The sequence below is a fragment of the Cinclus cinclus genome, chromosome 23 (genome assembly GCF_963662255.1).
Source record: "Cinclus cinclus chromosome 23, bCinCin1.1, whole genome shotgun sequence".
NCBI classification, from domain to species: domain Eukaryota; kingdom Metazoa; phylum Chordata; class Aves; order Passeriformes; family Cinclidae; genus Cinclus; species Cinclus cinclus.
The window spans coordinates 7,178,365-7,199,061 of NC_085068.1; the positions used below are offsets into that span (position 1 = coordinate 7,178,365).

The 20,697-nt window shown below is 46.7% G+C and overlaps 1 protein-coding gene across 1 annotated transcript; it reads right to left on the reverse strand.

Annotated features, from left to right (window-relative positions):
- Positions 1-233: 233 nt before the first annotated feature.
- On the reverse strand, positions 234-17,833 carry TAS1R3 (taste 1 receptor member 3). The gene is made up of 7 exons (XM_062507417.1): positions 17,621-17,833; positions 10,644-10,944; positions 8,074-8,853; positions 7,728-7,931; positions 7,526-7,643; positions 5,008-5,906; positions 234-977 (listed from the first exon to the last, which is right to left on the reverse strand). The coding sequence occupies exons 1-7, from the start codon at positions 17,803-17,805 to the stop codon at positions 234-236; spliced, it is 3,231 nt and encodes a 1,076-aa protein (XP_062363401.1). The 5' UTR covers positions 17,806-17,833.
- Positions 17,834-20,697: the final 2,864 nt, after the last annotated feature.

Genomic DNA, 20,697 nt, shown 5'->3' on the forward strand with positions numbered 1-20,697 from the left:
CGGATCTCCAGGAATTTCCTCCAGGGGACGAAGGCAGATTTCCCAAATCCCATCCTGGCCAGCGCGGGGGCTCGCGGTGCAGCCCGGTGCTGCTGGCACAGCCTTCCCTGCAGGAAAGGGGGATCTGGGGGGCAGCAGCCACCAGGGTCTGGAATTTTAATTTTGAGTTCATGGCCATCAAAGGACTGGAATTTTAATTTTGAGTTCACAGCCACCAGCGACTGGAATTTTGATTATTTTGAGTTCACGGCCACCAGGGTCTGGAATTTCAATTTTGAGTTCACGGCCACAAGGGTCTGGAATTTTAATTTTGAGTTCATGGCCATCAAAGTCTGAAATTTCAATTTTGAGTTCACGGCCACCAGGGTCTGGAATTTCAATTTTGAGTTCATGGCCACCAGGGTCTGGAATTTTAATTTTGAGTTCACGGCCACCAGCGACTGGAATTTTGATTTTGAGTTCATGGCCATCAAAGTCTGAAATTTCAATTTTGAGTTCACGGCCACCAGGGTCTGGAATTTCAATTTTGAGTTCACGGCCACCAGCGACTGGAATTTTAATTTTGAGTTCATGGCCATCAAAGTCTGAAATTTCAATTTTGAGTTCACGGCCACCAGGGTCTGGAATTTTAATTTTGAGTTCACGGCCACCAGCGACTGGAATTTTGATTTTGACTTCACGGCCATCAAAGTCTGAAATTTTGATTTTGAGTTCATGGCCACCAGGGTCTGAAATTTCAATTTTGAGTTCACGGCCACCAGGGTCTGGAATTTTAATTTTGAGTTCATGGCCACCAAGGTCTGGAATTTTGATTTTGAGTTCATGGCCATCAAAGTCTGAAATTTTAATTCTTTTGATTTCATGGCCATCAAGGTCTGAAATTTTAATTGCATGGCCACTAAAGTCTGAAATTTTAATTTCATGGCCATCAAAGTCTGAACTTTTAATTTTGATTTCATGGCCCTGCAGTGCTGTGGCTGCAGGGAAAGAGAGCTTTGCTGCACAGGAGCCTGCAGCATTAATTTAACATTTTGATTGTTCAGATAGAACCTGCAGCATTAATTTAACATTTTGATTGTTCAGATAGAACCTGCAGCATTAATTTAACATTTTGATTGTTCAGATAGAACCCGCAGCATTAATTTGACATTTTTATTGTGCAGATAGGGGCCTGCAGCATTAATTTGACATTTTGATTGTTCAGATAGAACCCGCAGCATTAATTTGACATTTTTATTGTGCAGATAGGGGCCTGCAGCATTAATTTGACATTTTGATTGTGCAGATAGAACCTGCAGCATTAATTTGACATTTTTATTGTGCAGATAGAACCTGCAGCATTAATTTGACATTTTGATTGTGCAGATAGAACCTGCAGCATTAATTTGACATTTTGATTGTTCAGATAGAACCCGCAGCATTAATTTGACATTTTGATTGTGCAGATAGGGGCCTGCAGCATTAATTTGACATTTTGATTGTGCAGATAGAACCTGCAGCATTAATTTAACATTTTGATTGTGCAGATAGAACCTGCAGCATTAATTTGACATTTTTATTGTTCAGATAGAGCCTGCAGCATTAATTTGACATTTTTATTGTGCAGATAGGGGCCTGCAGCATTAATTTGACATTTTGATTGTGCAGATAGGGGCCTGCAGCATTAATTTGACATTTTGATTGTTCAGATAGAACCCGCAGCATTAATTTGACATTTTGATTGTGCAGATAGAACCTGCAGCATTAATTTGACATTTTGATTGTGCAGCTGAGCTCGGTGCTCCCATCCAGCACCAGGGGAATTCTGCAGGATCCTGGCAAAGGATGAGAATTTTTGGGATGGCGTCTCCCACCCACAGGAGGTGGAGTTTGAACTCTGAGGAGTGAATTCTTGGGTGAACAGTCCTAAAAGCGTGCTGGTGTTTTTCACCTCCTCTTTCATGAACCTGCTTTTCCAAGGAAACTCCCCAGACACTTTATCCAAAGGTTTTATTGGATGGCAAGCAGTGATGCACAAACCTCTGCTCTCGTTTTTGTTCTCTCCCCTCCTGAGACTCGACAGCTCACGGCTTGATGTAATTGGTTTTGATTCCATTTATTTTTTTTCTTTTTCGTTTTGTTCTGCATTTAACTGGATTGTGATAAGATTGACTTAAAATTTATTAATTCTAATCAGTGATTAGAAATAACGTGTAAAGAGTTTTATGTACAGTAGAGGAACAAAGTTACATGATTTTAAATGATGAAAACCCAGACTATCATTTATCCTAGAACTGGTTCTACTCCAAGAGTGACCTCCTATTAGCATGGACTGCACTGTTCCTGGTAAAATGTCTATTGCATAATTGAATTCTTTTTTTTTTTTTTTTTTTGTAGATATTGTATGAAAACCCAAGTGTCTGTATAGTTAATATATAGCTGCTTACGTGTAAATGCTATTTTAAACACTAAAAAGCTTTTAATTTTATGTGATAACGCAGCGTACGTGTGTCAGTTCTTTGCAGTGTTTTGTTGTTATTTGTTTCATAAATATTTCCCCGTTTTTTTGGACTCCCCAGCAAAAACAGGGATCACTGGGACACCCTGTGGTGAGCCTTGTCAGGGTGGCCTGTAGGGTATTAAAATCCAGATTTTAAGGGGTTTTTTCCAATCTAAATTATTCTATTTTTTCAGCCTAAATAAAAAGAACAAGCACAGCTTGGTGAGGCAGATTTCTTCTTCTCAGCTGGTGCAGATCCCACAGCAAGGGGAGAGGAAACATCATTTAAATGCCATAAATTCCCAGTGGGGTGGATACTGAAGGGTCAGGATTTAGGTGAATATTAAATTAACAGGATTTAGGTGAATATTAAATTGTCAGGATGTAAGTGAATATCAAATGATCAGCATTTAGGTGAATATTAAATTAACAGGATTTAGGTGAATATCAAATGTTCAGGATTTAGGTGAATATTAAATGGTCAGAATTTTAAGTGAATATGAAATTATCAGAATTTAAGTGAATATTTAAATTGTCAGGATTTAGGTGAATATCAAATGATCAGGATTTAGGTGAATATTAAATTGTCAGGATTTAGGTGAATATCAAATGGTCAGAATTTAAGTGAATATTATCAGAATTTAAGTGAATATTAAATGGTCAGAATTTAGGTGAATTTTAAATGATCAGGATGTAGGTGAATATTAAATTGTCAGGATTTAGGTGAATATCAAATGGTCAGAATTTTAAGTGAATATGAAATTATCAGAATTTAAGTGAATATTTAAATTGTCAGGATTTAGGTGAATATCAAATGATCAGGATTTAGGTGAATATTAAATTGTCAGGATTTAGGTGAATATCAAATGGTCAGAATTTAAGTGAATATTATCAGAATTTAAGTGAATATTAAATGGTCAGAATTTAGGTGAATTTTAAATGATCAGGATTTAGGTGAATATTAAATTGTCAGGATTTAGGTGAATATCAAATGGTCAGAATTTTAAGTGAATATGAAATTATCAGAATTTAAGTGAATATTAAATGATCAGGATTTAGGTGAATTTTAAATGATCAGGATTTAGGTGAATTTTAAATTGTCAGGATTTAGGTGAATATCAAATGGTCAGAATTTAAGTGAATATTATCAGAATTTAAGTGAATATTAAATGGTCAGAATTTAGGTAAATTTTAAATGATCAGGATTTAAGTGAATATTAAATGGTCAGGATTTAAGTGAATTTTAAATTATCAGGATTTAAGTGAATATTGAATTGTCAAGATTTAGGTGAATATTACATGATCAGGATTTAAGTGAATATCAAATGGTCAGAATTTGGGTGAATTTTAAATGATCAGGATTTAAGTGAATATTAAACGGTCAGAATTTTGAACAGCCTCTTCCTACAGGACCTGGTGGAGTTAAATGAGATTTTTTTTTCCTTATTTCTGGAATGATGATCAAAAGTTATTTAAAAGTTATTAACCACAGCCCTGGAGCAAGGAATACAGAGAATTTCAGGTGCACCAACGTGGGTGTGGAGAATTCCTGCAGGCTCCAGGAACAAGAACTCCAGGCTCCAGCTCAGTGTTTTGGTTTTTTTAATCACACCGAGGAATAATTTTGGATGGAGGTGATCACAGAAAATTGGGGACAAGTAACTTTGCAGTGCACCAAAAGGCTATTTTATTTTTTTTTTTTTTTAAGAATGAAAATATTCACTGGTTTAGATTAATTTGCAAATTCTTTAATTGAGCTGGACTGATTAAATTCGAGTAACACACAGTGGAGAGATGGAAAAAAATTTAATATAGGGAACAAAAGAGCAGAAATGAAAAAAACTTTTAAGGAATAAAAGAGCAGAATAATTACTTGTCAACATGAGTGGGGAAAAGAAAACTCTTGGTGATGTGACTGGACATTGACTTGGTCCTGCTTGGCAACAATGTGAAGTTTTGGGTGATCTTTGCCTGTTTTTAAGCAAAAAAAAAAAAAAAAAAAAAATAATGGCTGTGCCTTCGGAGAGCGTGATTTGCACAGATTTCATTTCCATTTTTCATTTCCATTTTTCATTTCCATTTTTCATTTCCATTTGTCCTCCCCTGATTTCCATGGAGCACAGATGGAGCGAGCTGGGATTTGCATGGGTGGGATCACAGCTGCCCAATGTTGGTTTGACTCCTCTTTTCTTGGATATATTTGGAAATTCTTACAAGGCTTTGGGAAAGGATTCCTGGAGGTGGCTCTGGAGTTAATTACTAAGAAAGGGAAATTACCAGAATTTACAGGGAAGTGGTGCTGGTGAGGCTTCTGGCTCACACTGCCAGGCTTGAGAGACTGATGCAAAATACAATTTCTAGAGGTTGCTCCATTAACTGAACCTAATTTTGGCTCCTTTTTGGGGCCGAAAGGGCTGGAACTGCTGAGCCCCGTGTTTTCACAGCTCCACTTCTTAGGCGGTTGTGCCGTAAACGGGATTTTCTCCCTAGAGACGTGCTGGGGAGCGGGTGATTTACTGCCTGCTCACCTCGGTGAGCTTCTGGCAATAATCCTCCGTGTTCAGGTCGGGCCTGAACACCACGATGTAACACTTGGGCACGAAGTAACTAGCCAAAACGCCCAGGGCGGTGGCCAGGATGGTGCAAATCTGCGCCACGGCCCTGAGGACGGTCCCGAGCGTGGCGAAAACCACGAGGAAGAAAATCCAGACGACGAAGCAGGCGAGGCTGGCGAAGGCGATGCCCCTGGCCGCGTTGTACCTGGTGGCCCTGGTTGGCACCATGAAGGTGCACAGGAAGCAGACCAGGGCCAGGCAGCTGTTGTAGCCGTGCAGGAGGGCAAAGGCGGCCCAGGACCGAGTGTCGCACGCCAGCAGCACCTCCCTGGGCAGGGATTTGTAGTCCAGCACCAGGCGGTCGGGACCCAGGTACAGGTGACCGAAGCACAGCAACACCTGGGCGAGGAGGGACGCGGCCACCAGCAGCCAGGCCCTGGCCCTGGTCACCCAGCACAGCAAGCCGGGGGCACGGCGAGGGAATTCTGCGAGCAAGGTGATCTCCAGAGCCTCGGGCACCAAGGTGGAGAAGCAGCCGTTGAAGCACAGGGCGTAGGAGAGCTGCTGCAGCGAGCAGAGCGCGGCGCTGGGCCTGCCCACGTACAGGCAGCAGCTCAGGCTCAGCAGCAGCAGCCACAGCAGGGCGAGGAGGCTCCTGGCACCCCCGGACAGCTGCACCAGCGGGGTGTGCAGGTGCTTCAGGAACAGCAGCGCTGCCACGCAGCTCAGGGCTGCCGTGCCAGCCGTCAGGGACAGCAGGGCCAGGGCCAGGGGGTCGCGCCACGAGAGGAAGCGCTCGGAGCGCCGGTGGCACCGCGTGCTGCGGGAGGGAGCCCAGAGGTGCTGCGGGCACGGGGAGCAGCTGGTGCTGTCTGAAAAGAACTGGTGGGCACTGGAAGGTCCTGGGGATGGGGAGGCACGGCTGGGGTTTGGGGAGGGGGCACACAGGGGTTGGGGAGGGGGTACACAGGGGTTGGGGAGGGGGTAGCACTGCTGGGGTTTGGGGAGGGGGTAGCACTGCTGGGGTTTGGGGAGGGGGTACACAGGGGTTGGGGAGGGGGCACACAGGGGTTGGGGAGGGGGTAGCACTGCTGGGGTTTGGGGAGGGGGCACACAGGGGTTGGGGAGGGGGTAGCACTGCTGGGGTTTGGGGAGGGGGTACAGAGGGGTTGGGGAGGGGGCACACAGGGGTTTGGGGAGGGGCACACAGGGGTTGGGGAGGGGCACACAGGGGTTTGGGGAGGGGGCACACAGGGGTTTGGGGAGGGGGCACACAGGGGTTTGGGATGGGGCACACAGGGGTTTGGGATGGGGCACACAGGGGTTTGGGGAGGGGGCACACAGGGGTTTGGGATGGGGCACACAGGGGTTGGGGAGGGGGCACACAGGGGTTTGGGGAGGGGGCACACAGATTTGGGGAGGGGGCACACAGGGGTTTGGGGAGGGGCACACGGGTTTGGGGAGGGGCACACAGGGGTTTGGGGAGGGGGCACACGGGTTTGGGGAGGGGGCACACGGGTTTGGGGAGGGGGCACACAGGGGTTTGGGATGGGGCACACAGGGGTTTGGGATGGGGCACACAGGGGTTTGGGGAGGGGGCACACAGGGGTTTGGGATGGGGCACACAGGGGTTGGGGAGGGGGCACACAGGGGTTTGGGGAGGGGGCACACAGATTTGGGGAGGGGGCACACAGGGGTTTGGGGAGGGGCACACGGGTTTGGGGAGGGGCACACAGGGGTTTGGGGAGGGGGCACACGGGTTTGGGGAGGGGGCACACGGGTTTGGGGAGGGGGCACACAGGGGTTGGGGATGGGGCACACAGGGGTTGGGGAGGGGCACACAGGGGTTGGGGGAGGGGGCACACAGGGGTTTGGGAGGGGGCACACAGGGATTTGGGGAGGGGGCACACAGGGGTTTGGGGAGGGGGCACACGGGTTTGGGGAGGGGGCACACGGGTTTGGGGAGGGGGCACACAGGGGTTGGGGATGGGGCACACAGGGGTTGGGGAGGGGCACACACGGGTTTGGGGAGGGGGCACACAGGGGTTTGGGGAGGGGCACACAGGGGTTGGGGAGGGGGCACACAGATTTGGGGAGGGGGCACACAGGGATCTGGGGGTTTGCCTCCCTCCAAGGTGTGTTGGATGTTCAAAGGCTGTGGGAGTTCACCCTCTGCTTTTCCACCCTCCTCCCTGAAGGATCCTTGTGTTTCTTGCTTTTGTTTCCCTTCCCCAGGAATCCCAGGATTTTATTCTGTGCCTCTCTTCTACCCAGAAATGCCCCCAGAAATCCATGACACCCCTCTCTCCTGCCTCTGCAGATGAAATCTTAACGTCCTCATTCCTCCCCTCTGGGCCCAACAGAGAAGAGCAGAGCAGGGAGGGGAACACCTCCATCCTGGCAGTGCTTATGGAGGAGAGCTCCCAGCTCATCATCACCTCACAGGGGACACAATAATCCAGTGAAAGCCTTTAAACTCCCCACACCTCACCTGTGCTGCTCCAGGTGTTTTCTGAACAGTCTGTGCAGTCATAGCAGCAGTGGTTGAATCCTTTTATTCTTCTGAACTGTCCTGGCTGGCAGCGCCTGAAGCACTGGGATGTGGGCTCCTGGCAAAGGCAGGGGTGAGCATCAGCCAGGTTCCAGGACAACTGGAACCTCCAACAAACCACAATAAAATGTGCCAGTTTTACCTTCTTGTCTGCGGTGTGGAACTCGATCTGGGACTTCCGGATGTACAGGGACTGGTCATAGTCCCCCACGGGCAGGTAGGTCACGGAGCCATCCCTCCAGGCCCAGAAGATGAGCTTGTACCCCGCGTTTGTGCCGTGGGACTGATCAAACTTGAAGCTCTGGCCATTCACCTCGAACGGGAGGGTGTTCATGAAGTGCAGCAGCTGAGGAGGAAATGAAATCAAAATCAATTTTTGGTACGGTTGTTGTCGTTTGGAGGACGATAATTCTGCAAGCCGAAATCAGTTGTCCCTTAGGTGGGCTAAGATTGCGACAAAAAAAATAAAACCTCGGACCTTCCCTCACCTGCCAGGACCTGATGGGTGTTTTGGGACAGCCTTTGGAGGTGCAGCCCAGGGCTCTGTGCAGGGCGTGGGCCACGCCGTACACGGCCACCTGCACTGGCTGCACCGTGGTCACCGAGAGCATGGGCCAGACGTCCCCAAGGGCCACGCGGTCACACTGCTGGCAGTGCGTGTCCAGCACCTCCGCGTTCAGGAGGAGGCTCAGCTCCCTGGATTTCCGACAGAATTCCTCCTGCACGACGGAGCTGAAGAGCTCAGCCACGTACTCCTGGAAGCCAGGGACCGTCCCTGTCCTCGTGACAAAGCCCAGCACTGTCCCGATGCTCTGGATGCCGGGCGTGGAGGCGGCGATGTCCGACAGCATCCAGGCCTCGGTGCCAATCCAGACCTTCTTGGCCAGCCCCATCCTGATGCTGTGTTCCAGCAGGGCCTGAGCTGGCAGGCTGTGAGCAAACAGCACGACCACATTCACTTCAGTGCTGTTAATCAATTCAATGATGTTTTCCAGCTGCTTTCGAGCGCTGGGCTCGGCCAGGTCCGCGGGGATGAGCCCCTGGAAGGCGATGCAGATGTTGTCGGTGCCAGCCGTGCTGAGGAACAGAGCCTGGGCTCCCCGACCGTACTCATCATCACTGGCCACCGTGGCAACCCAGTTCCAGCCAAACTGGTGGAGCAGCAGCACCACGGCCTCCACCAGGCTCTTGTCCCCGGGCACCGTGCGGTAGAAGGACGGGTACAGCTCCGTGCTGCTCAGGCTCTCGCTGCTGGCTCCATAGCTCACCTGCACGTGGAACAGACAGGAAGGCAGGAAAACATGGAAGTGGCCACGGGCCAGGTCACTCAGCTCTTTTTTTGATTTAGTTTTAGCGCGTTAAGGTTTTAAAAATGATGGTCGGGGCGGTGGTAAAAGAATTAAGCGGCCACAGTGCAGGTCAATCACTCAGCTCTTTTTTTTTAGTTTTAGCACATTATGTTTTTAAAGACGATGGTTGAGGTGCTGGTAAAAGAATTAAGTGGCCACAGTGCAGGTCACTCACCTGTTTCTTTCTTTAGTTTTAGCACGTTAAGTTTTTTAAATGATGGTCGGGGTGGTGGTGAAAGAATTAAGTGGCCACAGTGCAGGTCGGTCACTCAGCTCTTTTATTTAGTTTTAGCACATCAAGGTTTTAAAAATGATGGTCGGGGTGGTGGTAAAAGAATAAAGTGCCCACGGCGCAGGTCACTCACCTTTTTTTTCTTTAGTTTTTAGCACATTAAGGTTTTTAAAATGATGGTTGGGGTGGTGGTTTAATAACTCATCGCAAGGGATGGGTTTGCCACGGCTGCACTAATCACGAGAGCCAAAAGCTGTCTCCTGTGTCCCTCATCACTAATGAAGGGGTAATTAACTGCTTTCTACACAGGGGGACACCCCCGAGATTGATATTTCTTAGCTCGGGGCTAGGTCACCCCGACCATGAGAATTTAATCATCGCAGATGGATTACACGGGATCCTCCAGGAGCTGTGTCATCCCCGTTTTCCATGGATCAGAGCGGTCTGGACTCTGTTTTCTCAGGGAAATTAAACACTGGAGTGTGACAGAGGGAAGACTGGAATCTCTGCTTTAACCACCAAACCTTCCCCACCAAAAGGGAGAAAATTCCCGATTTCCATGGAGCTGGAGTGAGCTGGGATTTGGATGGGTGATGCCCCCTTTGGATCACACTCGCAGCTGCTGTCACCTGCCAGAACGTTCCTTTTACTCCTCTTTTACTGCATATATTGGAAAATTCTTACAAGGCTTGGGAAAGGATCCCTGGAGCTGTTAATTTACTAAGAAAAGGAAATTACCAGGAGTGCTCACGGGGGAAGCAGCCTGGATGAGGCTTCTGCCTCACACTGAAGACATCCACATAAAATATCAATTCTGGAGCTTCTTTCATTACCTGACCCCAAAAGGGAGGATTCCTGCTTGTCCAGAGAGGTGAATCGTTATAAATGAGGAACAAAAAGTCTCGATATTTAGCGAAGTTTGGATTGTTTTGTTTGATATAGAAGGGGAGGGGTCACTGCCCCTCCACGCTCCATCCAACCTTGGTTTGCAGCCTCTTCTTACAGTGTGGGCTCTCGTTGTAATCAATAATTTTGGGGGGTTTTTGCTGTCATAACTTTGCCAGGTAAGCAGTGGTGGTGAATAAACATCCCTAAAGTTTTTGGGTGATAGTTTCATAGAAAACCATCTGGTCTGGGTAGATAAAATCCAGCAAAAATCGGGAGGTCTGGTCTTTGTAGAGAGGCAGCATTGATCAAACGAAGGCAGGAAATCTGATTTTGCAAACTGGTAGTAGATACAACTTATTTAGAAAACATAATATTCATAACGGGGGGGTTTAAAACAGAATGATTTAATCATGTATTTTCCTCTTATCTAATGTTCACACTTCAGACCTTAGTATTCTGGTTTATAAAAGCCCCAATACTTTTAGGATTAACACCAACCTTTTATCAATGACCAGAGTGTTTTCATACGTTTTGCTTTATGTGTTTTTTTTTGTTGTTGTTGTTGTTGTTTGTTTTTTTGTTTTTTTACCTGTGGGATCAGGAAGGAGCTGAAGAGCTTGGCTGTGAGCAGGCAGAGGTCTGACCTGTGGGGCCCGATGACGGCGGTGACGCGGGGCTGGTACTGGGTGTAGTTGCAGAGAACCCCGATGCTCGTGGTGCCCTTTTGGGTCAGGAAGAGCAGGCTGGGCTGCAGGGCCACCAGGGGCTCGGAGCAGGTGTCGTACAGGTCATAACCCAGCGTTATTCCTGGCAGCAGAGAGCTGGAATTGTTGATCTGGTCGATGGCAAATCTCATCCCCAGAGCCCAGATGAGGCCGTCGGTGAATAACCTGAGGAGAGGGGACAGGGGTGACACAGCCTGGCACTGCTGTCCCATACAGACAATTCCTGTGCAGGTATCCCCGAGCACCTGGCACTGCTGTCCCATACAGACAATTCCTGTGCAGGTGTCCCCGAGCACCTGGCACTGCTGTCCCCGCACAGACAATTCCTGTGCAGGTATCCCCGAGCACCTGGCACTGCTGTCCCCATACAGACAATTCCTGTGCAGGTATCCCCGAGCACCTGGCACTGCTGTCCCATACAGACAATTCCTGTGCAGGTATCCCCGAGCACCTGGCACTGCTGTCCCTGTACAGACAATTCCTGTGCAGGTGTCCCCGAGCACCTGGCACTGCTGTCCCCATACAGACAATTCCTGTGCAGGTATCCCCGAGCACCTGGCACTGCTGTCCCATACAGACAATTCCTGTGCAGGTATCCCCGAGCACCTGGCACTGCTGTCCCCATACAGACAATTCCTGTGCAGGTGTCCCCGAGCACCTGGCACTGCTGTCCCTGCACAGACAATTCCTGTGCAGGTATCCCCGAGCACCTGGCACTGCTGTCCCATACAGACAATTCCTGTGCAGGTATCCCCGAGCACCTGGCACTGCTGTCCCTGTACAGACAATTCCTGTGCAGGTGTCCCCGAGCACCTGGCACTGCTGTCCCCATAGAGACAATTCCTGTGCAGGTATCCCCGAGCACCTGGCACTGCTGTCCCTGCACAGACAATTCCTGTGCAGGTATCCCCGAGCACCTGGCACTGCTGTCCCTGCACAGACAATTCCTGTGCAGGTATCCCCGAGCACCTGGCACTGCTGTCCCTGCACAGACAATTCCTGTGCAGGTATCCCCGAGCACCTGGCACTGCTGTCCCATACAGACAATTCCTGTGCAGGTATCCCCGAGCACCTGGCACTGCTGTCCCATACAGACAATTCCTGTGCAGGTGTCCCCGAGCACCTGGCACTGCTGTCCCATACAGACAATTCCTGTGCAGGTATCCCCGAGCACCTGGCACTGCTGTCCCAGCACAGACAATTCCTGTGCAGGTGTCCCCGAGCACCTGGCACTGCTGTCCCAGCACAGACAATTCCTGTGCAGGTATCCCCGAGCACCTGGCACTGCTGTCCCATACAGACAATTCCTGTGCAGGTATCCCCGAGCACCTGGCACTGCTGTCCCAGCACAGACAATTCCTGTGCAGGTGTCCCTGGCTCCTTCTCTGACATAACAAGATCTCCTTGCTCACAAGGACTCACCTTACAAAAACAAATGTAAGCTCTTCCTCTGAGCCTTTTTTAGGATTTTATTGGTTAGGTTTGATTCTTTATAATTGATTGTCCCAAACAAAGAGAGAAAATGTCAAAATGTGACAACCCTGTTTGCTGTTGGTTTACCTGTGATCCCCAATCCCTATAAAATCACACCTGTGATCCCCAATCCCTTTAAAATTACACCTGTGATCCCCCAATCCCTATAAAATCACACCTGTGATCCCCCCAATCCCTATAAAATCACACCTGTGATCCCCAATCCCTATAAAATCACACCTGTGATCCCTCCAATCCCTATAAAATCACACCTGTGATCCCCAAACCCTATAAAGTCACACCTGTGATCCCCAAACCCTATAAAGTCACACCTGTGATCCCTCCAATCCCTATAAAATCACACCTGTGATCCCCCCAATCCCTATAAAGTCACACCTGTGATCCCTCCAATCCCTATAAAATCACACCTGTGATCCCCCCCAATCCCTATAAAATCACACCTGTGATCCCCAAACCCTATAAAATCTCACCTGTGATCCCCCCAAACCCTATAAAATCACACCTGTGATCCCCCCAATCCCTATAAAATCACACCTGTGATCCCCCCAATCCCTATAAAATCACACCTGTGATCCCTCCAATCCCTATAAAATCACACCTGTGATCCCCCCAATCCCTATAAGATCTCACCTGTGATCCCCAAACCCTATAAAATCACACCTGTGATCCCCAATCCCTATAAAATCTCACCTGTGATCCCTCCAATCCCTATAAAATCACACCTGTGATGCCCCCAAACCCTATAAAATCACACCTGTGATCCCCAATCCCTTTAAAATCACACCTGTGATCCCCCATCTATGGATTTGTAGCCTGATCCCTTCATGGAATCAAATAAAGCCTGTGGAAAAAGTCTGAGCTGCTCCCCTGCTCCTTTTCTGGCTGGAGAATAAAAGGTTTTGTGAGAAACTCTGAAGCTAAGGGCCTGAGAGGCCAGAACTCTCAAACCTTGCAACAACAGGGCAGGGGGGGACAAGAAAAATTTACACCTTGTCACCTTCTTGGACATTTGGGCACCTTTGTGGCCCAGTGGGACATTCCTGGCGCTGTCAGCAGAGCAGCTCTGGACCTGCTTGTGAGGTTTTTGAGTGCAAGATTGTTTCCAATTTGATTACAGAATCACGGAATGATGAGGTCGGAAGAGATCTCCAAGATCATGAAGTCCAATCCATGCCCCAACATCTCAACCAGATCGCGGCACCCTTTATCCAATTTTTTTTTTAAACACATCCAGGGATGGGAATACAGCAGCTCCCCAGGCAGACAATTCCAGTATTTTATCACTCTAAATTTCATCCCGAGTCTTAAAGACAGGATTCTTTTGTTTAACAGTTATGTGGACTCAGTTGTCGAAGCTGTGTCTTTTTCCAGTGAGTTAAGGATGTTTTTCTAGCTGTGCTTCTACTCCCTCTTTGCTTTTATCAGCTGGGGGCTAGCTTTTCTCCCCTAATTAAAACATCTTTAATTGAGAATTGTGGAGCATTCTTCACTAAGCAAGGCAGCCATTGTTATTAAGCCTTTTTTTCTACAATAGTAAGATCTCCACTTAATTGTTTTTGTAATTAATTTTTTAATGATTTCTGCTGGATGGAGTTCTTTGACAGGGCTCCCTTTGCCAGTGGGTCTAACCTGTGAGAATCCAAATTAATTTTCCCTGGATGCAGCTTGAGGCAGTGTCCTCTTGTTCCGTTGGTTGCTGCCTGGTGAAAGAGGCCAAGTCCCACCTAATTCATTTTATTTCTGCCAGCAAAAAAAAAAATCCTTGGAGCTTCCCAGGAGAAAGAACAGAGGTGGAGACCAGTTTAGTTGTGAGGGTCAAGATTTGTGTCCTTCACCCACAAAGCCAAAGATTCCCAAAGTGCTCAGGAGATGGATTGGGATTGAAATGTGGGATTTTCCCCCAAATACCAGTTCAGGGGATGGATTGGGATTGAAATGTGGGATTTTCCTCAAATACCAGTTCAGGGGATGGATTGGGATTGAAATGTGGGATTTTCCCCCAAATACCAGTTCAGGAGATGGATTGGGATTGAAATGTGGGATTTTCCTCAAATACCAGTTCAGGGGATGGATTGGGATTGAAATGTGGGATTTTCCCCCAAATACCAGTTCAGGGGATGGATTGGGATTGAAATGTGGGATTTTCCTCAAATACCAGTTCAGGGGATGGATTGGGATTGAAATGTGGGATTTTCCCCCAAATACCAGTTCAGGGGATGGATTGGGATTGAAATGTGGGATTTTCCCCCAAATACCAGTTCAGGAGATGGATTGGGATTGAAATGTGGGATTTTCCCCCAAATACCAGTTCAGGGGATGGATTGGGATTGAAATGTGGGATTTTCCCCCAAATACCAGTTCAGGGGATGGATTGGGATTGAAATGTGGGATTTTCCCTCAAATACCAGTTCAGGGGATGGATTGGGATTGAAATGTGGGATTTTCCCCAAATACCAGTTCAGGAGATGGATTGGGATTGAAATGTGGGATTTTCCCCCAAATACCAGTTCAGGAGATGGATTGGGATTGAAATGTGGGATTTTCCCCCAAATACCAGTTCAGGGGATGGATTGGGATTGAAATGTGGGATTTTCCCCCAAATACCAGTTCAGGGGATGGATTGGGATTGAAATGTGGGTTTTCCCCCAAATACCAGTTCAGGGGATGGATTGGGATTGAAATGTGGGATTTTCCCCCAAATACCAGTTCAGGGGATGGATTGGGATTGAAATGTGGGATTTTCCTCAAATACCAGTTCAGGGGATGGATTGGGATTGAAATGTGGGATTTTCCCCAAATACCAGTTCAGGGGATGGATTGGGATTGAAATGTGGGATTTTCCCCCAAATACCAGTTCAGGGGATGGATTGGGATTGAAATGTGGGATTTTCCCCAAATACCAGTTCAGGAGATGGATTGGGATTGAAATGTGGGATTTTCCCCCAAATACCAGTTCAGGGGATGGATTGGGATTGAAATGTGGGATTTTCCCCCAAATACCAGTTCAGGGGATGGATTGGGATTGAAATGTGGGATTTTCCTCAAATACCAGTTCAGGGGATGGATTGGGATTGAAATGTGGGATTTTCCCCCAAATACCAGTTCAGGGGATGGATTGGGATTGAAATGTGGGATTTTCCTCAAATACCAGTTCAGGGGATGGATTGGGATTGAAATGTGGGATTTTCCCCCAAATACCAGTTCAGGAGATGGATTGGGATTGAAATGTGGGATTTTCCCCAAATACCAGTTCAGGGGATGGATTGGGATTGAAATGTGGGATTTTCCCCCAAATACCAGTTCAGGGGATGGATTGGGATTGAAATGTGGGATTTCCCCCAAATACCAGTTCAGGAGATGGATTGGGATTGAAATGTGGGATTTTCCCCAAATACCAGTTCAGGAGATGGATTGGGATTGAAATGTGGGATTTTCCCCCAAATACCAGTTCAGGGGATGGATTGGGATTGAAATGTGGGATTTTCCTCAAATACCAGTTCAGGGGATGGATTGGGATTGAAATGTGGGATTTTCCCCCAAATACCAGTTCAGGGGATGGATTGGGATTGAAATGTGGGATTTTCCCCCAAATACCAGTTCAGGGGATGGATTGGGATTGAAATGTGGGATTTTCCCCCAAATACCAGTTCAGGGGATGGATTGGGATTGAAATGTGGGATTTTCCCCCAAATACCAGTTCAGGGGATGGATTGGGATTGAAATGTGGGATTTTCCTCAAATACCAGTTCAGGAGATGGATTGTGATTGAAATGTGGGATTTTCCCCCAAATACCAGTTCAGGGGATGGATTGGGATTGAAATGTGGGATTTTCCCCCAAATACCAGTTCAGGGGATGGATTGGGATTGAAATGTGGGATTTTCCCCCAAATACCAGTTCAGGGGATGGATTGGGATTGAAATGTGGGATTTTCCTCAAATACCAGTTCAGGGGATGGATTGGGATTGAAATGTGGGATTTTCCTCAAATACCAGTTCAGGGGATGGATTGGGATTGAAATGTGGGATTTTCCCCCAAATACCAGTTCAGGGGATGGATTGGGATTGAAATGTGGGATTTTCCCCCAAATACCAGTTCAGGGGATGGATTGGGATTGAAATGTGGGATTTTCCCCAAATACCAGTTCAGGGGATGGATTGGGATTGAAATGTGGGATTTTCCCTGATGTGCTGCTGGGAACCAGCCTGGTGTCACTGAGCAGGAAATGCTGCTCACACCTGCAAACCCAGGTGATTTTTGGTTCCTGCTTTGCCCTTTGCCTGGTGCTGAGCATCCTTTTCCCTCCTAAAAAGCAATGGCACCATCCCAAGGTGACCTCTGCCCAGCAGCGTGCAGGACCAAAACCAACATTTACAGCTCAAGTGTTGGATTCAAGCCCTGAAAAACCAGGGCTGCTAAAAGCTTTTATCAAGGTGGGACTCAAGTTTGACAGGATGGAGAAAACACAAAAACATTTCCATTTTGGGACCAGCTGGTGTCACTTTGCCTGGTGCTGAGTGTCCTCTTCCCTCATAAAAAAGCAGTAGCAGCTTTTCAATAGCAACAGAACCTCCAAAAAAGGAACAGCACCTCCCAAAAAAGGAACAGCACCTCCAAAAAAAGGAACAGCACCTCCCAAAAAAGGAACAGCACCTCCAAAAAAGGAACAGCACCTCCCAAAAAAGGAACAGCACCTCCCAAAAAAGGAACAGCACCTCCCAAAAACAGCAACAGCACCTCCCAAAAAAGGAACAGCACCTCCAAAAAAAGGAACAGCACCTCCAAAAAAAGGAACAGCACCTCCAAAAACAGCAACAGCACCTCCAAAAAAAGGAACAGCACCTCCCAAAAAAAGGAACAGCACCTCCAAAAAAGGAACAGCACCTCCAAAAAAAGGAACAGCACCTCCAAAAAAGGAACAGCACCTCCAAAAAAGCAACAGCACCTCCAAAAAAAGCAACAGCACCTCCAAAAAAAGGAACAGCACCTCCAAAAACAGCAACAGCACCTCCAAAAAAGGAACAGCACCTCCAAAAAAGGAACAGCACCTCCAAAAAAGGAACAGCACCTCCCAAACAGGAACAGCACCCACTGATGGCAGATGACACCATTCCTGTGTGGGCCCAAAATCAACACTCACGAGCCCTGAAGAAGCCAGGGCTGCTGAAAGCTTTTATCAAGGTGCGCCCGAAGTTTGAGAGGATGCAGAAAACACAAAACCATTTCCATTTTGGGACCAGCTGGTGTCCCGGTGCTCCAGCCCTCAACCTTCTCCGTCCCACCCCACCTGCAGCAGAACCACGGTGCCTTTCCCCAGCTCGCTCTCCCCATTTTTGCCCTGCTCTTACCTCTCACAGCGCAGCAAGGTGGGCTCTGAGCGAGCTGTCGCGTTCACCGTGTCCTTCCCAAAAGGGAACAAACCCCCCAGGATAAAATCCCCAGCTCTCCTGAACTGGGCTGACAGACACGAGGGGCTCAGGGAGGCAGCACAGCCAAAGCTCAGGAACAACCAAAACCTTTCAGGGACCTTCATTTTGGAGGAGGGAAGAGAAAGAAAAAAAAAAAAAAAGAAAAAAAAAAAGATTTGGGAAAAAGAAAGGGAGCAGGGAATGCAGGCTCAGCCTTTCCTGGGAAGTCTCTTTAAGTAGAGCTCAGAGGGATTGAAGTGATGGAGAGGAATTTGTTTAGCAAATTAAATTAACTTTAGTGGGCAATAATCAAATGGGTGCAAAGCTCTGCCCTCGTCCCGATTTCCTTTACTCGGTGAGTAAAGACTGGAAATACAAGGTGGAAATATCACACCAGTGATTTACAAATTCATGGTCACAGCTGTGGGGATTTGGGGTTCTCTGGCACAGGTGATCAAACTCAGGTGTCCCCTCTCTGATTCTGGTAAAAATGACACAACAGTTATTTTTATTTTTATTTCTATTTCTTTTTTTTTTTTTTTTTTAATTTGAGGTCACCTCATCACAGAAATAACCAAATGTCCCTCAGGGCATGGCAGGAATTTGCCTGGAGAGGCCATTCCTGGGTCACAAGGTTGGTGAGCTGTCACTCAGCTGTATTGATTTTTTTTTTTTAGGAAGTTGTTATTGGCTGATCTAATTTTATTTTTTTTTTCCCCCTCACATTGAGCTGGGACAGTAATTTCAGTTTAAAAACTTAAATCCAAGTTCACAGCGTGGTAATTTAGGTTTCATGACTCTGTTTTTTTCTGTCCAGGGTGGGATTTTAGGACAGCTCTGAGTGAAAAGTTCAATTTCCTGCATTTTCTACTGCATGAGAAAACTGCTTTTGCTGCCAAAGTGGTGCTCCAAGGCTGGAATATTTTCCTGGCAGGGAGAGAAGCAGATACAGAGACCTAAAAACAGGAATAATTCAGGGAAGCACCAGTTGCAGCTGAGTTTTCCAATTATCTTCATACAGACTTTTTTGTTTTTTAAGGATCCTTTCCCTTTACTGGACTATTTAAGTGTCAGCTTTAACTATAAAACTTTAAAAAATTAAGTTCTAAACACAATCCTGAATTTTGGGCAAGCTCACCTGCAATATTAATATTTATCTCCTAAGAGGAACAGTTAGAACGAGCGTGACAAGGGAGAAAAAGTGTTTTTCTTGTGGTCATACCATCATTTCAAGAGGTCTAAACCCCCCCCCCCCTTTTTTTTTTTTTTTTTTTTTTTTTTTTTTTGTTCCCCCTTGACACATAATAATTTGATTTCCTTTAAGGCATTTAATTCAGTGCACAGGTGAATTACCAGCTGTGATCCCCAGGGAAACGAAACAGATTTTTCCAGGGAAAAGAAAAATCCCAGTAGTTGAGACTGTAAATCGTGTTCCTCCCACCAGCACACAGCCAGAGTGTGATCCCACAAAGGACACTCCTCAAAAACCACATTATTCACTGAATTTAATGCCCACCGAGTCCAGTCTCCATGAGGTATTTGTGATTTCCTGAATTTCTCAGCGTTACATTAGGGCCAAAAAGAGACAATCCAGAGCCTGTGGGATTTCCCCCACGTGTCCCTGTCAACCCTGCAGGGCTTTCCCAGCTCCCCAAAATCTCAGGGAATCCTCTCTGACATCCTTTGGCTCTTCCAGGTGTTCTCAGCAGAAGGCAGAAGCCTCACAAAGCAGTGATTTACAGCACAGGTGTGGATTTCCCCCCCTCCAGAGAGGCAGAAAAATCCTTTCTGTAGGTATTTTAACACATACATTAGAAAAAAAAATAAAAATAACAAACACACGAGAGCACAAGTCAGAAGCAAACAGCTCCAGGCTGGGTTGGACAGAGGGGATTGTGCTGCACAAATCCCAAGTGCAAAACCAGGGATTTAAAGGGCAGGGAAGGTGCTCTGGATGGATCCCTGCTCCAGGAATATTTTTGTCAAGGTGAAGAAATTCACCCCCCACTTCCTTCAGCTCCTGGGGGAGAGGGAAAGGAGCTGCTGGTGCCCAGTGCATTGCTCAGGATTCAATTGTCCAGGTGAAGCCCCCTCCCCAGGTGGGGTTTTGTACAGACCGGAGGGGCCAGGTGAGCTCCCATGGGGGATAAATAAACCTGTTCAGACACCACAGCTCAAATTTGTGCTGCCACACGAGGCCACAGCTATTGCTGTAAATGCACAGGACCTGGCTTGAAAAGAAAAAAAAAAAAAAATTACAACAACTTTTCAACAACAAAAAAATAAATAAATCCCTTAGCAGCTCATCCTAACGTGGATTGTTGGGTTTTTTTTTTTGCCTAGTCATAGACCTCTACAAACTAACAGATAAAAAAACCCAAAAAAACCAAAAAAACAACCACTGATCCACGTTTATAAAGCGAGGCATCCTGAATACTTTGGCCAACTTCTCAGCACCAGGCTGGAAAGAGAAAAAACAAAATAAAAAATAAATAAAATAACCATGGACGGAGGAAAAACCAGAGCATTGTGCTTGTGGAAAAAAAATAAAAATGAAATAATCACGGACAGAGGAAAAACCAGAGTGTGTTGTGCTTGTGCAAAAAAAATTTAAAAAAAAAAAAAAATAAAATAACCACAGACAGAGGAAAAACCAGAGCGTTGTGCTTGTGGGAAAAAAAAAATAAAAAAAAATGAAATAACCACAGACAGAGGAAAAACCAGAGCGTTGTGCTTGTGAAAAAAAAAATGAAAAAAAGAAAAAAAAAGAAAGAATAAAAAAAGAAAGAAAGAAAATAACCACAGACAGAGGAAAGACCAGAGTGTTGTGCTTGTGGAAAAAAAAGAAAAACAAAATAACCACAGACAGAGGAAAGAGCAGAGCGTTGTGCTTGTGAAAAAAAATTTAAAAAAATTAAAAAAAAACCAAAATAACCACGGACAGAGGAAAAATCAGAGTGTGTTGTGCTTGTGGAAAAAAAAGAAAACCAAAATAACCACGGACAGAGGAAAAACCA

What these genes read in the sequence shown, in the direction of transcription:
- TAS1R3 (XM_062507417.1), bottom strand. Translation starts at nt 17,805, where the DNA reads ATGAAGGTCCCTGAAAGGTTTTGGTTGTTCCTGAGCTTTGGCTGTGCT. An exon ending in AAACACCTGGAGCAGCACAG is followed by an intron (nt 5,907 to 7,525) that starts GTGAGGTGTGGG and finishes AGTTCTTTTCAG; the next exon opens with ACAGCACCAGCTGCTCCCCG. An exon ending in ATTGCCAGAAGCTCACCGAG is followed by an intron (nt 978 to 5,007) that starts GTGAGCAGGCAG and finishes CTTTCCCTGCAG; the next exon opens with CCACAGCACTGCAGGGCCAT.